The 20,004-nt window shown below is 45.9% G+C and overlaps 1 protein-coding gene across 6 annotated transcripts in view; it reads right to left on the minus strand.

Moving 5' to 3' along the window:
• Window positions 1–20,004, minus strand: part of NOTCH3 (notch receptor 3) — a 56,293-nt gene that overhangs the window by 7,105 nt on the left and 29,184 nt on the right. For all 6 annotated transcript variants that reach the window (XR_014508589.1, XR_014508590.1, XM_083429639.1 and 3 more), the window contains exons 9-26: window positions 16,084–16,197; window positions 14,664–14,777; window positions 13,320–13,553; window positions 11,946–12,056; window positions 11,479–11,671; window positions 11,125–11,270; window positions 10,643–10,756; window positions 9,302–9,421; window positions 8,634–8,786; window positions 7,285–7,513; window positions 5,836–6,037; window positions 5,414–5,567; window positions 4,439–4,623; window positions 3,159–3,291; window positions 2,507–2,758; window positions 2,061–2,173; window positions 904–1,430; window positions 131–478 (exon numbers count right to left, since the gene is read on the minus strand). Coding sequence is in view for 4 of the 6 variants with exons in the window: in XM_083429639.1 (XP_083285765.1) it covers window positions 131–478; window positions 904–1,430; window positions 2,061–2,173; window positions 2,507–2,758; window positions 3,159–3,291; window positions 4,439–4,623; window positions 5,414–5,567; window positions 5,836–6,037; window positions 7,285–7,513; window positions 8,634–8,786; window positions 9,302–9,421; window positions 10,643–10,756; window positions 11,125–11,270; window positions 11,479–11,671; window positions 11,946–12,056; window positions 13,320–13,553; window positions 14,664–14,777; window positions 16,084–16,197 (3,442 nt within the window). In the remaining 2 variants the exon portion in view is untranslated. The remainder of the gene's footprint in view (window positions 1–130; window positions 479–903; window positions 1,431–2,060; window positions 2,174–2,506; window positions 2,759–3,158; window positions 3,292–4,438; window positions 4,624–5,413; window positions 5,568–5,835; window positions 6,038–7,284; window positions 7,514–8,633; window positions 8,787–9,301; window positions 9,422–10,642; window positions 10,757–11,124; window positions 11,271–11,478; window positions 11,672–11,945; window positions 12,057–13,319; window positions 13,554–14,663; window positions 14,778–16,083; window positions 16,198–20,004) is intronic.

Consider the following 20,004-nt stretch of genomic DNA (forward strand, 5'->3'; position numbering starts at 1 on the left):
ACCTTCTTATATCCCTCTCTCTATATTCCTTGAGGCCTGGGTCCTATAATCTGCCCCCCAGACACACACCAAGCAGCTCTCTGAACTCCCAAAGCTCCTTGCTTTTCTTCAGCTCCTCTGTGTGACTCACCCAATAATCTCTTGTTCCAGTTCCCTGCGTTGCCGACCACCAGTTCCATAATATGGCGTCCGACTGCCAGACCCGTAATATGGCTTGATCATGAAGTTACCGTCCTTGTCACGGCGGAAGCGCAAGGAGGTTCTCAAAATGGAACTCAGCTTCTGCAGGAAGATGGTGCTTGTGCGGAGCAATTCGTCAGGGTGTAGCAGCACAGTGATGACCAGAACGCCGTCCGCCAAGCGCTCGGGCACCTCCAGTGCACAGTCCAGCCCATCCCAGCCACACTCTTCGTTGTTGCAGCCCTGGTCACAATGGCCATCAGCAAAGTGATCTGAGCAGTATTTCTCATAGACAGGGCTGTGGAAGAAGGAGGAGGAGAAGGAACTGAGTCACGCCTGTCATAACCAACCCTATTCCAATACAGCTCACTGGTGCCTTGTTAAGCCATAAGGAGGAAAGGGCACAAGGCATTATGGGTCTGCAGCAGATTCCTATACCCCACAGCTAACATGGCCAAGTCTCAGAGCTAGTCAACTGGAAGACATAGAAGGAATTCATGCAAATAATACCAAGATTCTGCCATGTTTGGTGTCGGACATAGGGACGGACATAAATTCATAGGTCTCAGTGGAAGCACCTGAGTTTGTGCACAGCACCCCTACACTGCCTAAAATAAGTCTTGGTTCCTCATTTAGTTGGGGTGGCCCTTGATTCCAGGGGTCTCTGGTATAGTATACACAACCAGAGGCCTCCCCTACTCAAGAGGCAGTGGCAGGACTCACTTGCAGCTGGACTCATGGCTCTTGCAGTCAAAGTTGTCGTAAAGGCACTCGGCCGTGTTGCACATCTCGTCACACTGGCTGTTGTTGAAGAGCTGCAAGCACAGGGGGCTCTCGCACTGCTTCCAGGGATCATCAACTCGCAGGGAACAGTCACCGCCATCCCAGTGGCAGGCTGGACTGTTGCACATCTTGTCACAGTAGAAATCCCCGGCCTTTGCAGCACACTCCTTCAGCGGGCAGTGGACCTCGGGGAGCTTCAGCGTGCGGGTCTGGCAGCGGAACCCCGTGTAGTCACCGAGACAAAGGCACTGAAAATAAGGGGGGTCAGCAGTCTCATGGCAAGCACCCCCATTGTGGCAGGGCATGCTGGCACAGCTGCTGTTGGCATGCAGGCGGCATTCCGGTCCAGCCCACCCAGGCAGGCAGGAGCAGCGAGGACCCAGCGCTGTGGTCCGGCAGCTGCCACCATTGAAGCAGGAGAGTTCCCGGCAGGAGAGCATGCGCTCACAGCGGATGCCTGAATAACCCTGGAAAAGAATAACAAGCAGAGTTAGGATTGGAAAGCCGGCCAAGCCCTCAAATCGCTCCAACTGCTGGCCTAACAACAGAAAGCCTCTGGCACCATGGCTGTCCTCTTACAAACGCTCAGCCTGGTGAATAAATTCTTCCCTCCACAAATCTCAAGGTCCAGCACCCATATCCCGCCCTCAAGAAGTACTTTCCCACACCCCACATTGCCCCGTACTGGGCACCACTCACCAACGCCATCTCCCCTTATTAGCCAATATTAGACTTCTGCATTGTGTTATGGCACTGCATCAAACTTCTCTTGCAGGCTTCACAACCAGAATTCCCACAAGATCACGCAGCAGAATTGTTTCCTGCCATTCCCAAGTAGACGCTCCTTCCATGATAAGCCTTGCATTGGAGGACACTAAACTCTCTACCTCCAAAAAGCCTCCCAGACAGAAACCTTGTCCTAACAGGTACTGAAACTCATTCATAGCACAACACCAACATATCAGCCTAACAGTTCCCCCACCTAATCCTCCCAACTGCAGTCTTCCTTTTTCTCCCTCGCCTAGCCCCTTGCAGTGTTTGTGTACAGGAGTTGCATTAGCCACTTGCTGTAAGCAGCTGTGTTGTCGGGGACTCACCCGGGGACAGTGGCAGGTGTAGCCTAGAGGCAGGTTGACTGCCGGATTACACTTCCCACCATTCTGGCAAGGTTGAGAGTCACACGCATTCACAATGTTCTTGCAATGGCGGCCTGAGGATATGAAAAACAAGAGTATTACTGATGGATTCCAGCAGAACTCAGCCCCAAAGACCACCACCACCCTGCTATATTTGGTCTTGCATCTTAACACTAGTTCTCAAAGCTCATCTCATCCAGTCACCATTCCAATCTTTGTTTTAGATCACAAATATGCATTTAGCTGCACAGTTGGATTCCCCTCCACCCACTTGGTTGAAGATGAACTTCTTTACAGGGGAGAGTCCTCCTACTTGCAGCCCTTGAGCCTGTCTCCTCTACGCATCACTTTGGGCACACTCTCCCTTGCCCCTTGCACACATGAAAAGAGAACACACTGTCACTCACCAGTGTAGCCTGGCTTGCAAATGCAGTGGTAGTCACTGGCTTCCTGGACGCAGTCAAGCGTGTTGCGTGGGTGGCAATGGTTGGACTGGCACTCATTGATGTCTCCCTCGCAGCGCTCGCCTGTGAAACCTGGTGGGCAGCTGCATCGGTAGCCACCGACTCTGTCCACACATGTCCCGTTGTTGAGGCATTTGGGGACCCGGGAGCCAGGATTCATAGCACAATCATCTTCATTTATTTCACACAAGACACCTAGAGAAATGACAAACACGCCATCACATTAAACATCCAGGCTCAGGGAAGACAAACCTCTTCCTCCTTCTCACAATCCTTGCATTGTCTCTGTGGAAAAAACAAGATTCCTCGCCCTTTACGGTGCCCAACAGTGAGTCAACATCCATCCACCCATTGCCCTGGGCACTGTTGCTGAAGCTGTCCTCCCTCAAAAAGAGGCCTGGGAGAACTCTGAGCCCATGTTCTCCATCCTGTGCCCTACGGGGAAATCCAGAGCTCCCTTTCACTATTCTTCAACAAAATAGCAAATCCAACAATAAACACCTGTGCCCTCAGAACTTAAATCCTTTCCCCAGTCTTGTACTTTCCTACTACAGGTACGATTGGTAAAGGTCTCCCTATACCCAGGAGCACTTACCCAGAGTTCCAGGTGGACAGGAGCAAATGTAGCGGCCAACAAGATCAATGCAAGTCCCTCCATTCTGGCAGGGGTGTGACTGACACTCATCAATGTCATACTCACAGTTTTTCCCCTCGAACCCTAGCGGGCACTGGTGTAGAAGAGAAGCAAACAAGACAAAACAGCAATGAGCACAAAAGGGCCAGAAAGGCTGAAGCCTTGCGTCTTTGAAAAGGTTTCCTGCTCTTGGTTCCATTAAAATTTATGTTTTGTTTGTTAAACTGTACTATTACTGATGTGTAAAATCAAGTAAAACTAGTACAATTTCATAACGAAGAGAAAGATCCTTCAAGTTGCACCATCCTCTTTCTTGTCCAAATTAAGATTATTAAACTTCAATGGGACTTTGAGCAAATAGACTATGGCAAATTATTCCAAGATTTATACAAATAGATCAGCCTGGCTTCATAAAAAGGAAGGAAAATACATAGCAAGAACAAACATTAAACATAATTATGAAACTGTATCACAAGATCATGGCTAACATATGTTGTTAGAAAACACTGCAGCTCTTGTGGATGGACAAAAAATGTGTATCATTTCTGTTTGGTTCCTGTGTAATGCTGTACTTTTTCAATGTCTCCAGACCATAGATAGCGAACCTTCTCCAGTCTGATGGCTACATTCCCTTCTGAGCAACCTTCCAGTAGTCATGTGGTGGGTGGAGCCAGAGGCAAAAATGGGTGGAGCAATGACTGTAAATTTTACTTTGTAGGGCAGGCTATTTTCTACACATAACACAATTCTCTGCATCCCCCACAAGGGCATATAAATATTGGTTTGGCTGTGCCTGGCGCGGTGGGAAAAAACTCTTACAGAGAATTTGAGAAACAACACAATGGACTTCATTGCTGATATGCAACTATGATGTGGCAAAGAATAAAACAAAAGATGTATGGGTTTTATAAGACATGGTGGAAGTTCAACCAATCTGACCAGCCATCAAATAGGAGTTACCACCAAAAGTAAGGAAGGTTGCAGTAGTGGGAAAACAATTATAATCCATATCCATATTTCAACAAAATAAAACTTTGGAAGAAAATAGAGTGGTTTTTCGTGTTTTTGGTTTTTTTTAATTACTGGGAAAATAAGTTGCAGATTTGTGCCATTTTCTTATCTTATTTCGCAATTTTTCACTGGACATTCAACAACTCATCATTAAATGTCATCAGGTTTCCCAGAGTTCTGAAGAGACACCAGGAGCCCTGGCCTGTTACTGGCTGCAAGGACTTTCTCACCTCACAGACGTAGTCTCCCACAAAACTGCGACAGGTGCCCCCATTTCGACACAGGTTGTACTGGCAGTGGTCCACTTCACTCTCACAGTAGCTGCCGGTGTAGCTTTTTTTGCAAATGCAGTAGTGAGTATTGCCAGCATCCACGCAACGGCCACCGTAATGACACACCTGCTCTTTGGTCACACCTATTGTACGGAAAAGCAAATTACACATTGTGTACTGCTACATATTCTGTCCTCCTGTTTCCAAAGGATGATTAGACAAAGTGACTAAAAGCAGGGTAAGTGAAGACTGAAGCAACATTGTACAAGCAAGTTGGTCATAAGAACAGAACCCAAGGGCTTCCTCCAAGCACTAGACTTTCTTACCCACCACAATTTAAAAGACACTTTATTGGGGAAGCACAACATATCCCAATGTTTCCTAAGTCAGAATTTAATTTACATTTCTGTAAAATGTAAAAAAAAGCCTCTTTAGAGTCTTGATAATAGAGGTTAAATTGTGACAGAACATGCAACGTGCTCCAGTACTATAGCAAGACCAGGGAATCCAGACCAACTCTCCATTGCCCTCAGCCATTATCACACCATTTTGAAATTATTACAGAGTTTCATATACAGAACTACCACTTCGGCAACAACATTTGCAGCTTTTATTCTGCTCCTAGAAGCATGGGAAAATTGACTTCAAACGTTGAGAATTTTTAGTTTCCAGTGCCACTGGGAATAGCCGTCTGAACTATTGAATGGAGCACCGGTGAACCCGAGGACATTGTCCCCGCATCAGTGAAGGCAAGTCACATTCACTGTGTCAACTCTGGAAGTCCTGTATCAGCTTTGCCAGTGAGCATAAGCTGATAATGCTGGGGAGCCTGGATGACAAACATGCGTCATCAAGGTCACCGAGGAAGCAGATAGCAGAATAAATGAGGAAGAAGGGCTTCCGTTTCACTGCCCCTGGAGCATGTTTCCTTACCTCGGTTCCTGGCCACCACTTCACAAGAAACATTGGGGATGTCGCAGTAACGCCCAGTCCAACCTCCAGGGCAAGCACAGGATAAGGTAGTGCCTGTCTGCATACAGCGGCCACCATTCTGACAGGGGGAGCGACTACACAAATCCAGCAGGGTCTAGAGGGGACATGACAAGGCAAGAGATTTTGTGGCAAAATAAAAGCACCCAGCTCCCACCTACAATGACAAAACCCAAGCAGCTTCCCAATCCATCTCCATTAGGTGTCTCCATCCTACAACCTCTCTAGGGGCCTGCTTGCAAGGCATATGTACTGGGTTTTTATAGAAAAGATGTAAACTCCATCCAAACTTAGCGGCTCAGGCTTAAACAAGAGAAACCCTGAACCATCTTATTCCCTTTCAACAGAGGCCTGGGGTGGATTACCTGGCACTGAGAACCTGTGTAGCCCTGAGGACAGGTACAGCGGTAGGACTGCACACCATCCTGGCATACGCCACCATTGAGGCAGGGCTGTGACTGGCACTCATCAATCTCATGCTGGCAGTGGGATCCTTTGAAGCCAGCGCGGCAGTGGCATGTGTACGAATTCACTCCATCCAAGCATGTGCCACCATTGAAGCAGGAGCTGGCGGAACAAAAGTACAGGAGTCAGGAATAAAGGAAGGAGGAAGGAGGTTATCTACCCCAAGAGACACCCAGCACAGGCTAGGCCTACCCCACCAGCTAACACTTGGCTAGTTGTGCTGGCTTGCATCTGTCTTACACCAAAGTTTCTGTTCTAGGTGAAAAATGCAACTGTGTGATAAGCCTCCCTCCTTACTCAATATTTGACCATTCTTTACAACTGGATTGGATTTACCTGTAACTGACAACCAGGGGAACTTCAGATCTGCCTCCTGTCATCCTATAGCATCCAGCACTTAATCCCAGGCTTAGTCTTGTGTTCATATGAATAACTAATTATCTGTTTTTACTAACAGAGGAGTTAGAAGCAAAGAGGGGACAGAAGTACACTGTCGCCTTTTAAACAGGATCCTACCTACTTCTGAACCATTCGTCCATCTAGAGTTTTCTAGAACAGAGCCCTTTCCGCACATTGCTACTAAAATAAGACAGCCACTTTGTTCTAAAAAGCAGAGAAGAAAACTCTGGGACCTTATTAAACATGATACAGTGGGGAACGTGCTCGAATATATAAAACATGTGAACTGTACAACAGTAAGCCAACCCTCTTGACTAACTCCTACCATATAGTGCTGTTTGGCTTTGTTCATATGAATGGGGCCAGGTGGCGCTGTGGGTTAAACCACAGAGCCTAGGACCAGTGGCGTAGCGTGGGTTGTCAGCACCCGGGGCAAGGCAAGTAATTTGCGCCCCCTAACCCGTGGATTTGCGCCCCCTAACCCTAATTCCCAAATGTTGCGCCCGGTGCAGCCGGCCCCCCCTGCACCCCCCACGCTACATCACTGCCTAGGACTTGCCAGTCAGAAGGTCAGCGGTTCGAATCCCCGCAACAGGGTGAGCTCCCGTTGCTCGGTCCCTGCTCCTGCCAACCTAGCAGTTCGAAAGCACATCAAAGTGCAAGTAAATAGGTACCGCTCCGGCAGGAAGGTAAACGGCGTTTCCGTGCGCTGCTCTGGTTCGCCAGAAGCGGCTTGGTCATGCTGGCCACATGACCTGGAAGCTGTATGCCAGCTCCCTCGGCCAATAAAGCGAGATGAGCGCCGCAACCCCAGAGTCAGCCACGACTGGACCTAATGGTCAGGGGTCCATTTACCTTTATCCATTCTGCAAAATGTGCCCTCTGAGTAATACGAGTTGAAAGATAGGTAGACATAAGTCACTGTTCCTCATGACAAACTATCAGCTCACCTGTCAGTGCATTCCTGAACATTCTGCTCACAGTGTAGGCCAGCCCAGCCTGGCGCACAAGTACAAGTGTAGCTGTTGACATAGTCTGTGCAGGTGGCGCCATTGCGGCAGGGGTTACTCAGGCACTCATTGGTCTCAGTTGCACAGTGTATGCCTGTGAAGCCTGGCAGGCAGGTGCACATGAAAGTACTGATGCCATCTTGGCAGGAGCCACCATTCAGGCAAGGATCTGTTGGCAGGGAGAGGAATACTCAGAGGGGTCAAGACAAGCTCTCAACTCTTTCACTGTGACATCCTCCAATACAAAAAGACTAAGATCTTTTGTCATGTTTAACTTTGCACATGCAGAATCACGGACAGAATCCAGGAGAGACTGAGGATGGATGTTGAATTTTCACTGGCATTAACAGGAGTTAATGTTACATTCAAACATCTCAATCCAAATAAGATCTAGTTCTGTCTGAATATCAGTTGCTGTCACAGTCCACAACCTACTCTTAGTAGTGCTCTAGCCTATATTTGAAAAGCTCAGTCGGTAGAGCATGAGACTCTTAATCTCAGGGTTCTGGGTTCGAGCCCCACGTTGGGCAAAAGATTCGTGCATTGCAAAGGGTTGGACTAGGTGACCCTCATGGTCCCTTCCAACTCTACAATTCTATACCTAGTCAAAGAAATCCAAGTTCTGCAAAGTTTAGAAGTCTGAAGTACAAATGGAACCTGCAAGCAATTGTTGCTATGTTAAGCATTCCTGTTCCCCTGCCAGTTTTCCCCACCCCCCACCCCACCCACAACAATCCGTCAGCATTCCATGGTCAGTCAGCTTACTCTGTCTTGTTGGACTGTTTAAGAGGAGTGTTTCCCCTTCAAAACTTCTTGTAGTCCTGTGAAAAACTTGGGGTTCACCCAAACCTGCTGATACCTCTCTCTTATGCATGGAGGGTTCTGTTTTGGCTCCATAAGCACTGGCACTCCAAGTTCTGAGTTTGCAATTAGCATACGTGATGCAACACAGATTATGCTTAGGTAAAAGAAAGCAAATTTGCTTAAATCATCTAGTCTGCACCATTTAATTGTCTTAGCATTTTAATTTTCTAAACATAAGCCAAATGACAAGGCACAGCCACTTCCAAAAATGTGAGACCTGGAAGCCAGCTTGGAAAAGCAGATGTCACCTAATGACCTTTTTGCCCAGTTTCCAGTTTTTTATTAGGTTTCCTGTCCTACCAGTGCTCCTTCTTCCTAGAACTTTCACCCAGTTCTTTTTGCTATACTGCCTCGCCATAATAGTTAGCAAGATCACAGATTCTTGGTTGTTCTTTCCTGTTGTCTCATGTGCTCAATGAACTCACTTGGTTTGCAGTCGTCAATATCCAACTCACAGTTGGTGCCAGTGTAGCCGGGACGGCAGGCACACCTGTAACTGCCATGTGTGTTGGTGCAGGTGCCCCTATTTCGACATGGGTCCTGGTCACATTCATTAATGTCAATCTGGCATTGCTGCCCTATGGGGATAAGAAAATATGGTTACTGTTTGTTTTTAAGTTTCTTTTTCCCCCTCCACACCCCCCAATCTACTTCTATTGACTTTTCCATATTGCTGCATCCACTATGTGGAGAAGCAAAAAACCAACAACAATGAAGGAAACAACAAAACAATATCCCAGGCATGTGTCTACTATCAAATAATCAATCACACAGAATGCATAGATATAAGAAAATTATCAGATTATCCAGTCACAATGTTACCATCAGGAATATTGCTAAATATGCCACATTAGAATGGCAGATCTTCTGGTAAAGGTATTTTGTGAAGTAAAATCAATAAAAGAATGTAAATTTTACTTCTGAAATTTCTTTTTCACAATACAAACTCAAATTAGTAAAAATGCCTTTATATTTAAAAGCCACCCCAAAATTAAAACAAATTAAAATATAAAACTGGCACATAAGCTCATAGGATTAGATGCCACAATATTTAGAAAAGTACAGGAAGAACGTGGCTCATGAGTCTGAGTACCTTGCCAGCCTGGTGCACAACCACAGGTAAAGCTCTCATAGTCAGGTGTGTGGTCACAGACACCATTGTTCTTACATGGATTGGGGAAACAGGGAGCCAGCACATTCTCACAATTCCGGCCTGTGGGAAGAGAAATAGACAAGGGTACTTGTTTGGATTTCCACTGGCCTAATAGCCATCTTATTCTGAACTATATAACATTTATGTCTTGGACTCAATAGGAATACAAATCAAGTTCAGAGACCAAATGTCTAGCCACAAAGTGATGTCAGTGGGAATTATACTTTATACATAAGGTAAATATAATAAAGTTAATTCAAGAGCCTTTCCTAGTCAGTCAGTTTACAGAGTAACAAATGTTTAGCTGCCAGTCATTTGTTGCATGGATCCAGATGTCTTTCTTTGAGGAAGCTCTTTTGTTTACACCCATCTCCAGGCTCCCTAACCATGACATATTGCTGCTTTAAAAATGTGGTTTGCAGAAAGCAGATGCTGTTGCAATTTAAAGTGACTTGTAGAATGGAAGTTGCACAAATGCCAAGGGCATCTATTGGATAATGCCTGTGACATCACCAGATGATGAGTGACTCAGATCCTTCTCCCTACCCATGTTGTGACACTGTCGCCTGAACTCACCATGCACAGTGGCAATGCCCAAGAATTAAACATAGTAAAGGCAACATGTGATTCCTTATCATTTTGTTTCTCAGTCTCTCTTTTTCTTTCTCTCTCACACACCACACACATCTATTTCAGCTCTCCAAGAACTCTCCCTTTAGAGCACCCAAGTACATACAGTCGTACTTTGGATCCCAAATGCCTTGCGAGTTGAACATTTTGGCTCCCGAATGCCACAAACCCAGAAGTGAGTGTTCCAGTTTTCAAACGTTCTTTGGAACCTGAACGTCCAACACGGCTTCCGATCGGCTGCAAGAGCTTCCTGCAGCCAATTGGAAGCTGTGCCTTGGTTTCCAAATGTTTTGGAAGTCGAACAGACTTCCTGAACGAATTCCGTTTGGCTTCCGAGGTACGACTTTGTTATCTTTTAAGGAGGAAGAGACAGACACATGCAATATTCTCCGTCCATTATTTGTGGCCTATCACACCATTGTCCTTTAGTCATTATCTGCATTACTTATCCATGAATGGCTAAAATGCAGAATATGAATTTCTAACATGGCACTCAGTACAAACAATTACTGCTTATTAATCTCTCCCTTCCCAACTGCAACCCTGGCATGGGGTCTGCCATACACGTCCCTTCACTAGATCAAGTCCCTTAACAAGAATTAAGTTTTTGCAGAAGATGTTCAGGTGTTCCCCACCACCCACAGAGCTCACCAGTGTAAGGCAAGTCACAGATGCAGGTATAGCTGGCAATGCCATCAGTGCAGGTGCCCTGATTGAGGCAAGGGTTGGAGGCACAGTCATTTATGTTGGTCTGGCAGTAGGTCCCTGCAGAAGAACCAGATAAGTATTAAGGTCCCCATGAACACAGATATCCCTGAAGATGAATCTTTCTCCCACTTGTAATGCCGCCAACCAACATCAGCTCCCATGAAGGACCAAAAAATGGAACCGGGGGATAGCTGGGTTCAGATACCTGCAAATCCCTCATAGATCTAGACGGCTCAAACACTGAAGGTTACATAGAAGGCATAACTTTGGACAACAGGCAGAGTATTATCCAGAGATGGCAAGAGATGAAAAACAGTATGTGGGTGAGATATGTATCTTGGGGTACAGAAGAGCTAGACAGAGGTTGAGCATAGTGTAAAGTACAGGCAACAAAAGCAAGGCAAGGAAGATATAGAGACGCATACCCTGAAAGCCTTCTTTGCACTTGCAACGATAGCCATTGACATAGTCAGTGCACGTCCCTCCATGCTGGCATGGGTTGGATTCACACTCATTGTGGTTCACATCACAGTTGGTGCCAGCCCAGCCTGGCTCACACTTACACTGGTACCTGTAGAGGAAAGAAGGGGGGGAAAGGATGAAGAGGGAAAGCTTTCTTACACCCTCCAAGAAGCACCACCCATTGTTAGCCCATTTGACCAGCCTGTAGGAAGTGACTTAATCCACTTGTGTCTTCAGAGCCACCTCATGGGAACAATAGGACCAAAGCCTGCCTGCTCCTGACGCAGCAGCTCATGCACTGGGTAAGCAGCTCTTACCCATTGATGTTGTCGTGACATGTGCCATGCACACATGGGCTGCTGCTGCACTCGTCCACTTCTGAATAGCAATGTGGATCATGGAATCCCTCAGGGCAAAGGCAAGAGAAGCCGTCTTCACCATCCACACAGGTGCCACCATTCTTACAGGGGTTGGATGCGCACTCATTAATCTCCACGTTGCACAGGGGACCTAAGTGGGAGAAAGGACTGCTCAGCAACAGAGTGGCGAAGAAGAAACTTCTTGCTGCTTTCATCCAGCTTTGTCCCCTTCACCAGGCATGGATTAAACCCTATAGCATCTATTGAGCAATGCTACCTCAAGCTCTGCCTGCAAAGCCAAACACTTGTAGATTCTGCCATGGTATTCTCTCTTGATTAAAGCTGTAGCTGTTGACTCTGACCCTCTTCAATTTCCCCTACTTCTGCCCCATTCCCAACCAGCAATTCATTCTCCCAGCCATCACCTGTGAAGCCAGGTTTGCAGATGCAGTCATAACGATTGATGCCATCGCGGCAGATGCCATAATCACAGGGGTTGCTGGCACAGTCATCGAAGTTGATCTCACAATTGGCACCTTGGAGAAAAGGATATATCACAGGGCTGAAGAAAGATGCAATCGACCTACATCAAATGGCCCCACAGCACACTTGGAAATTCTTTCCTATCTTGGCTGAGTGACATGTATAGAGTGGAAAGAACTGGTGCAAGTAGGTTTAGATGCAATGAAAAGAAAATTCCTATGCATAGCTTCCTATGCATAACCAATGGATTCTACCCAATAGCTAAGTAAATGGTTAATCCTTCGCTCCATAAGGAGATGGTCCCTACCACTTTGAAAGAGGCAGGGGTATGGCCACTCCCAAAGAAGCTGGCTCTTTAGTTTGGACTAACTACTGACCAGTTGCAGGCACTCACTTTTGGGGGGGAAGGTGGTCAAGAGGATTGTGGCAAGTACAGATTATCTAGACCCGTTCCAGCTGTGGCTGGCCTGATGGGATGATTTTGATCAAGAACAAGAAAAGAGTGCAACCTTGCTCCTTCTTCTTGATCTCCTTTCCTGCCCTGGAGAGGGTTTTCCGCACTCCAAAGTAGCAGGTACACAGCCTGGAGGTGCTTCTGAATCCAGTTTTGTCACTGGAGGTCCAGGTTTGCTCAGTGGCTGAGAGCCTTTTCCCAGCTTCTACTGGTGCAACAGCTGTGACCCGTAACTGCACCAGGATAGCTTGGTGACAGCAGCACAGGAGACTCACAACCTGCACACATTTAACTTGTGCGATTGCAGCTTTACGTGCTTGGCAGCCGGCCAGCTGACATCACACAAATTAGATGCACGCAAAGCAGACAGCTTAAAATAAGCTTAGTATTCACATATAAAAAGCCCGTAACAGCTTATATCTAGTTTATTGGGGGGATTGATTTGCACCATACATGCCTATTTTGCTGCTTTGATCTGCAAAACTTGAGTTTTACAAGTGACATGTAATGTTTACTCTGCATTTGTGAGTCTCTCTTTTAGTGTGGCAGCACCTGTGCTTTCAAATTCCCTGCCTATTGACATCAGGCAGGTGCCTTCATTATATTGTTCTTTTTTTATTGCAGCAAGCTTTCCCAGGCATTCGTTTAGTTGTGTGTGTGTGTGTGTGTTTTACTTTGCTGATTTTTATCTTGTGTTTTTATTGATAACTTTATTATATACACAACTTACGAGAGTTTTCTGATTAAACAGTCTATACATTTTTCTAAGAAAATAACCAAAAAGTGTGGTGCTGTTGGATAGGACTGGGAGATGTAAGGAATGAGAGCAAGCAGAGAAAGAGAGCGAGGAGGGATGCCCTACCTGAGGTCCCCTGCAAGCAGTGGCACAGGTACTTATTCACCAGGTCAATGCACTTGCCACCATGCTGACAGGGATTGCTGTGGCACTCATTGATCTGGTTCTCACAGCGGTATCCAGTGTAACCAGCTGCACAAGTGCAGGTGAAACTGGCAATGCCATCCACACAAGTGCCATGGTGGCAGGGATCTGGAAAGCAGTCGTCAATGTTCCTTTCACACAAAGGCCCCTCAAAACCTGTAAGCAAGAGGGGAAATCAGCATCAGCATCGTAGCAATTCATGCACACAGAAGACTGGGGAAAGGTTTTCCCCTCCCTTTTATTTTCATAACTTTTAGGTCCATCCAGATACATTTATCTAATACGTTAGAAAAGCCCAATGTTTCCTAAACTACTATTTATCTGAAAAGATGCAGCCAAACACCCAAATGTAGCAAGCAAAACATTTATTTTTTCCACAACTACTGTTAGTTCTCTGTTTTACCTTTACTTAAAACTGCTTGTGTTAAAAATACTGTAATTTTCAAACTGAGAGTCATTGTTTCGTAAGCCAATCAGATATGCATCTACTGTCCTTTTTTAAGTGTCTGAGCAACTGAGAAGTGATGCCACTTCATGTTTATCAAGCAAGTTAAATACATCAATTAAGAAACTCAACAAAAAATGAGGAGTAACCTAACCCTCCTTTCTCCATTCCACAATGTGAATGAACTGTGTGCACTAATTTGGTTTCCTTTCCCCTTATCCTAAAAGCCGTTCTGTGTAGGAGTTTCTTGCAGTCTGTTAAAAAAATAATCCTACTCTCCCAAGTCCATTTCCTTTACTTCATGGGAATATTAGTTCTCTTTATGATGTGTTGTGGCATGCACTGTGCACCACTAGGTTTCAGAACACAATAAGCTTCCTTGGGAATTTCATGGTGTTAAATTCTGTGCTCATCTTTAAACCAAAGTCATCTAAAAGGAAATAAAACAGAACCCCCGCAAGCATCAATTTGATCTTGATCTTTCACAACTATCTGGGAATCAGGAATAGAGAAGTTATTTTGCTGAAGGTTTGATACCAAAGTTAGAAAGTGGTTTGACACCTTCCCTAAAATATGCTCACAGATGAAGGACCATGGATTGGGGAGAAAGCTCACATCACACCCAGCCCGGGCTTTTCAAAAAAGGCACCCACGAAAGGCAGATGTAAAGGATGTTTTGGGGAAAAATTTCTCTCGACTGCATCAGATTCTAATAATCCTTGTGCAGTTGTCATCACAACATCCTCATGACTTGAAACAATTCCCTCTCTAGCAGCACAGAAGAACATGGAAGGCAATAACTCATTGCAGAGAGCAATTACCTTCTGTACAACGGCACTCGTAGGCATTGGGCCGGTCCACACACTTTGCACCATTCTGGCATGGTGTGCTGGCACACTCATCGATGTCAATCTGGCACATAGAGCCTGAGAAGCCTGGACCCAGAAAGAAAAAGTAGTCAAACAAACCAGAAGGACCAACAAAATGAGGAACACGCACTCAATCTGGCAACATTAACATATGTGATGCATTTCACCCAATATACACAAGAGAAGATCCAAACAACACACACAGAAATAACACTTGTTGTTATCCACTCTGATGGATGAGAATCTTACACTAACATCTGCGCTATATATAAAAAGGAGCAGGGAATGGACGCTCAGTGCTGCAGTGGAAGAGTGGAGGCACTATAAGTATAGCCACCTCTTGTTCCCTAGCTGGGTTTCACATAGAGCTGAGTGAGAAAAGCTTGTGTACTTGGAAGTTCCCAGCTGTTAGAGGACTTTACAACTATGTCTGAAAAGGGCACAAGCTAGGCTGGCAAAAGAATTAAGTGTATACTCGTTCTCAAGCTAAGTGTCTGAAGTGGGTACACAGCTAGAGCAAGCCTCGAATAAAATGATAGTTTGGACTGAAAGCTCCAGATAAAGAGAAAACAGGTTCGCATTGGGAGGAAAAAATTATGTGGGACAGGAGTCCTCAAACTTCATCCTGGTTGCACAGCACAGCCCTACCAGCAGAGGCCTATAGCAAAGGCTCTCAATGTTCTCTCCCCCTCCTCTCCACAGGGGGCTTTGCGGTGTCTGCCCCACATGTAAATTGGGTTCAGGGGCCTGTGCGACAGGCTGGGGGAACAAAGATACCATTGTCCCAGCTCCCACACAGCAAGCTATAGGCCTGTCTGTCAATCAGCCCTGGAAGCAACTGAATGGAGGACAGGGCCCCCCACCCGCTTGGTAGCAGAAAAGCGGAGCAAGTCCTGGGGAATGAGCTGAACACACTCTCCTTAGGGCTACAGTTGCATCCCATACACTGACAAAGAATTCCCCAAGCTGGACTCCTAGCTCAGCAAAGAAAACTTACACAAACTGTACCACAGTGCAAGGGATGAGAGGAAGCACAAGGGGCAGTGTGAGCTCATGAAAAACTACAGCACAGCTCAACTTAAGAGACTCAAATTCAGCTGAATTCACACAAGGGGCAGACATTTCCTAACATCAGGAGAAGGGATGAAAGCAAGGCTCCTTACAAACAGGGCAGATGCTCACCAGCTTTATCAAAGTAAGGTCTGGGCAGGTTTCAGATACACACAAACATGCAGACTATTTTAAGAGGCCAGAGAAGGAGCCCTGTGGGGGAACAGGCTCAAGTTCACCTGTGCTATGCCAGGCAGGGAGGACAGGTAAGAGAATGATGCAGTGCCATTTATCTCCTTGCTGGAAAAAGCCCTTGGCTTACCGGAGGGACAGGTACAGCTGAATCCATTGACAATATCCTTACAGACGCCACCATTGACACAGGGATTACTCTCACACTCATTGATGTTGATCTCACAGTAAGTGCCACTGAAACCTGCAACCAAGAGGAACCATTTGTTATTACAATGATTAGACTCACCCGTGTGTCCATCACTGTAGCACCACAACCACAGTGAGGCAAGGGGTCCATCTCATCCTGGCAGGCTCACGCCTAGGAATGCTAGCTTATTATTACATGGCAAAGGTGCACAATAAATAACAGCGTTTGGCTTCACATACAAGGCATTAAAAACAAAATCCCTATTTTTAAAGCTGGTTCCTTATAGTTACTAACTTTAAGAGGTGAAAATGATCAGACAGACAGTTTAAGACCCATCTAGTAGGAAAAAGGGGGGCGGATTCCCCTAAAACTCCATCTTTGCTGTCCCTACAAGTCTGCCTGCATCCCATTCCTTCCTCTCCATTATTTCCCTACATCCCCACTTTACCATTATGGTACATACAGCACCTATCCTAACGCAGCTGTCTTAAGTTTACTGATGGTGGAGTAAGCATTCCATGCATCAAACTTGATCATGTGTTAGTTCAAAGCAATGTTTATATAATCTGTGCAACTGCTGAGCTTATTCCATTTTCAATTAAGCAGAAGTTCTGTTCCTGCTCCTTCCATGTCACGACAGCTCAGTGATGAGCCACATTTTTTGCATGCTGAAGATCCCAGGATCAACCCCTGGCATCTTCAGGTTAAAAGAATCAGGAAGCAGCGGATGTGAAAGACCTCTGCCTAAAAACCCTGCTTCCACTTAAGAGTAGATAATACTTGGCTCGACAGTCAAGTTGCTTACGTGTTCCTGATAAGAGAACTGCAGGAACACAAAGAACAGATGAAAATACAGCCAGCAGCTGGAACCAGTGGTAGAAAAGGAAATCAAAAGGGATTTTTTTTTTGGGGGGGGGGAGTACGCCAGGCACATTATTACTGATTTATTTTATTAAATTTATTACCTGCTCTTTATCTAAAGTTCCCAGGGTAGGTTAACAACAACAAAATATGCAATTACAAAATAAATAAAGCAGTTAATGCACACAGAAATTATGGGTGCAAAAATACACATCCGGAGCTATCTTATACCAAGTGAGGCTGTAGGTCTATCAAACCCAGTATGATCTACTCTGACTAGCCGCACTTTCTAAGGTGTTTAGGGACTGCTCTTTTGACCAAGACTGTCTATTAACCAAAGACTGACCATTTCTGCAAAGAATGTGTTCTACCGCTGAGCTATGAGTCCTCCATCTCGCTGTGGAGGTGAGAAAGGCAGCCATAACAGAAAGGAGCAAAAGTGAGGCACTGGACATGCCATGCATAAGGTTAGCACAACAGTATCCTGATTCTCTAGGCAAGGGGGTTAAGCAGGCTCTGGTCAATAGAAGAATGACCATCCTGAATTTGCCCAACTGCTGGTCTGTGTACACATGCTCCAAGGAATCCTTGCAGCTATAAAGGCACAGAATTGCATGACTAACCCTCCAGGCTTTGCTATTCCCAGCCCTTCGCCACTGTAATAAAAACAGTGAAGTCTGCTTCTCCGATGAATAGTTTGCTGGCAAGCAGCACTGAGGAAATAATCAAGGCCAACCCCCACTTTCCTTGACTACTCATAGAGGGTCTGAGTTGCTACAGCCTTATAGTATCAGTCTCAGCTCCTGGCTGAGACGCCATCTCCACTCCCCTAAGCTACTCTCCCTGCCAAAGTGGAGACAGGAGGGGCATAATTTTCTCACGTAAGAAGGCACTTAAATTTGTCTCCATATGAACCTTTTTAATGGGAAGCGTTTCCAGGAGTTTGCCTGTATCTTCATCTCTGAGGGGGCGGTAAGAGAATGCAGCATTTTGTGGGAGGAAACTCCTGTTTCCAATTTGGAGAGAAATCTCTATGCAAGGGGGAAATCCCAAGAGTGAAGGCAACTTCTAATCTCGTAGTTCTAGCTCACCAGAGCCAGGTTTCCCAAATCCTTGGGGGTAGTAGAGAAAAACCTAAAATGGTGGTGACTCAAAAATCCTACATAGCTCACTTCCTCCAAGTATCCTTGAGGCAGAGAATCTTCTTGCCTCTGATACTGTGTAGAAAGGAAGGGTGGAGAACCTTCGGTCTTCCAGATGTTGCTGGACTGCAACTCCCATAATCTCTGACCATGGCCCATCCAGGCTGGTGCTGAAGGGAGTTAGAATACAACAACACCTGGAAAGCTACAGGGTAGGCAACTCTGATGTAAAAGATATGCCCACACCCCTTTGCTTATTCCATCCACATTGGGAAAAAGGAATGGGAAAGTAAGAAGCTCCTTGGCAGGAAATGACGGGATGGAAAAGAAAGAGGGAGAGAACAGAGGGGGGAGAATTGAATACTTTGCTTCTCTCAACAGATAAAATAAACAAAGCTGGGAATTGTGAGAGGAAGTTCCAGTGACATAGGAGGAATGGGAGGGTGCTGTAGCTCTGGAGCTTACACCATAAAAAAGGAGGAGAGCTGAGGCTATGTGGAGGAGCTTGGAACCATAGCTGTCAATGTTTCCCTTTTTTAAAGGGAAATTCCCTTATTCTGAATAGGATTCCTCGCAAGAAAAGGGAAAAGTTGACAGCTATGCTAGGAACAGTTTGGTTATGTGTGTCTGGTGCAACACTTTGTCTCAATGAACGGAATTGAAGATGTGAGGCTAGCAGTAGGGAGAGGAGCTGAGTTTCAAGAACTTGTGAGGACTGCAGGAGTAACGAGCTAACGCAATAAGGGAACAGGAATCAGAGATGATGCACTAGTGCAAATGCTTATTTGGGTTTCAAGAATTGGGGGTACACACAAAAAAAACTTGCTTTCCAGAACTGTTTTCCAACCAAGTAGTAGAAGAGCATTCCAACTAACACTCCACGTCCCAGTTAAAAACTTTTTAAGATTTCCTGTTTCCGCTTTGGGAGGGTGATTTTGTAGGAGAGGCACTCCACTGTGTGCTGGGCTCCTAATTTTTGGAGCTGCTTGCCAAATATCTAGGCGATACGTCAAACCTCTTGCTCCATTCTGATCCTGGGGGAAATGATTCCAGAATGCAGCTATACTGGGTTCAGCGCAGTAGTGCAACACTAAAACCAAGTTCTCTAGCCCCTAGACCAAAGCCATTCCCAGCTAGCAGGACCCACCCCTCCCCCAGATTTTTTTTTTTTTTTACAAAAAGCCAGCATTAACCAATGAGTGAGCAAGCAAGGAGAATGTTCCTCCCTATATGGGGTAACGGAAACACAAAGCACAGTCAATTCACATCACCCGCCAGGCCGGCCCCACCATTAATATTCCAAGCACAATGCTGCACTCCCACTGTCTGTATGAACATTGTATCGATTTACCCGGCACCCCAGTCCTATAGCTCTGCCACAATGGGAGGAGGGACAGCTGTATAGTCATCCCTCACTTTCCAGGGATTCCTCCATATGTATACGCTTTCTTCAGCCACCAAACCGCTTCTAAGGATCTCGGCTTGTTCCTCATCCCAAGCCCACAGAATTGCAATGCCATTTGGGGGCAGGGGGGCGGGGGAGATGAAAGAGCAGAATACTCCTCCAGGGACCCTGAGCGAAGCCTCCACCATTCACAATAGTATCTTGCTTCCTGCACCTTTCTGGGCCCTTCTCCTGAATCTGTATTTGCCAGCTCTACTGAAAGTACAAGCCAAAGATGTTCTTGCTTTGTAACTGTGGGGAATACAAAGCCTGGAATCTAGCAGGGAAAGGTGCAGGTTAGACTATACCTTGTGACTATCCCCACAACAGTCTCATACCAATCTAACTATTGTATCCCCCCTGCCCACGCGCATCTCTTAGTGTGGAGAATACCACCCACACACTAAAGAATCC

This window comes from Podarcis tiliguerta (assembly GCF_965153285.1).
Source record: "Podarcis tiliguerta genome assembly, chromosome: 2".
Taxonomy (NCBI): Eukaryota; Metazoa; Chordata; class Lepidosauria; order Squamata; family Lacertidae; genus Podarcis; species Podarcis tiliguerta.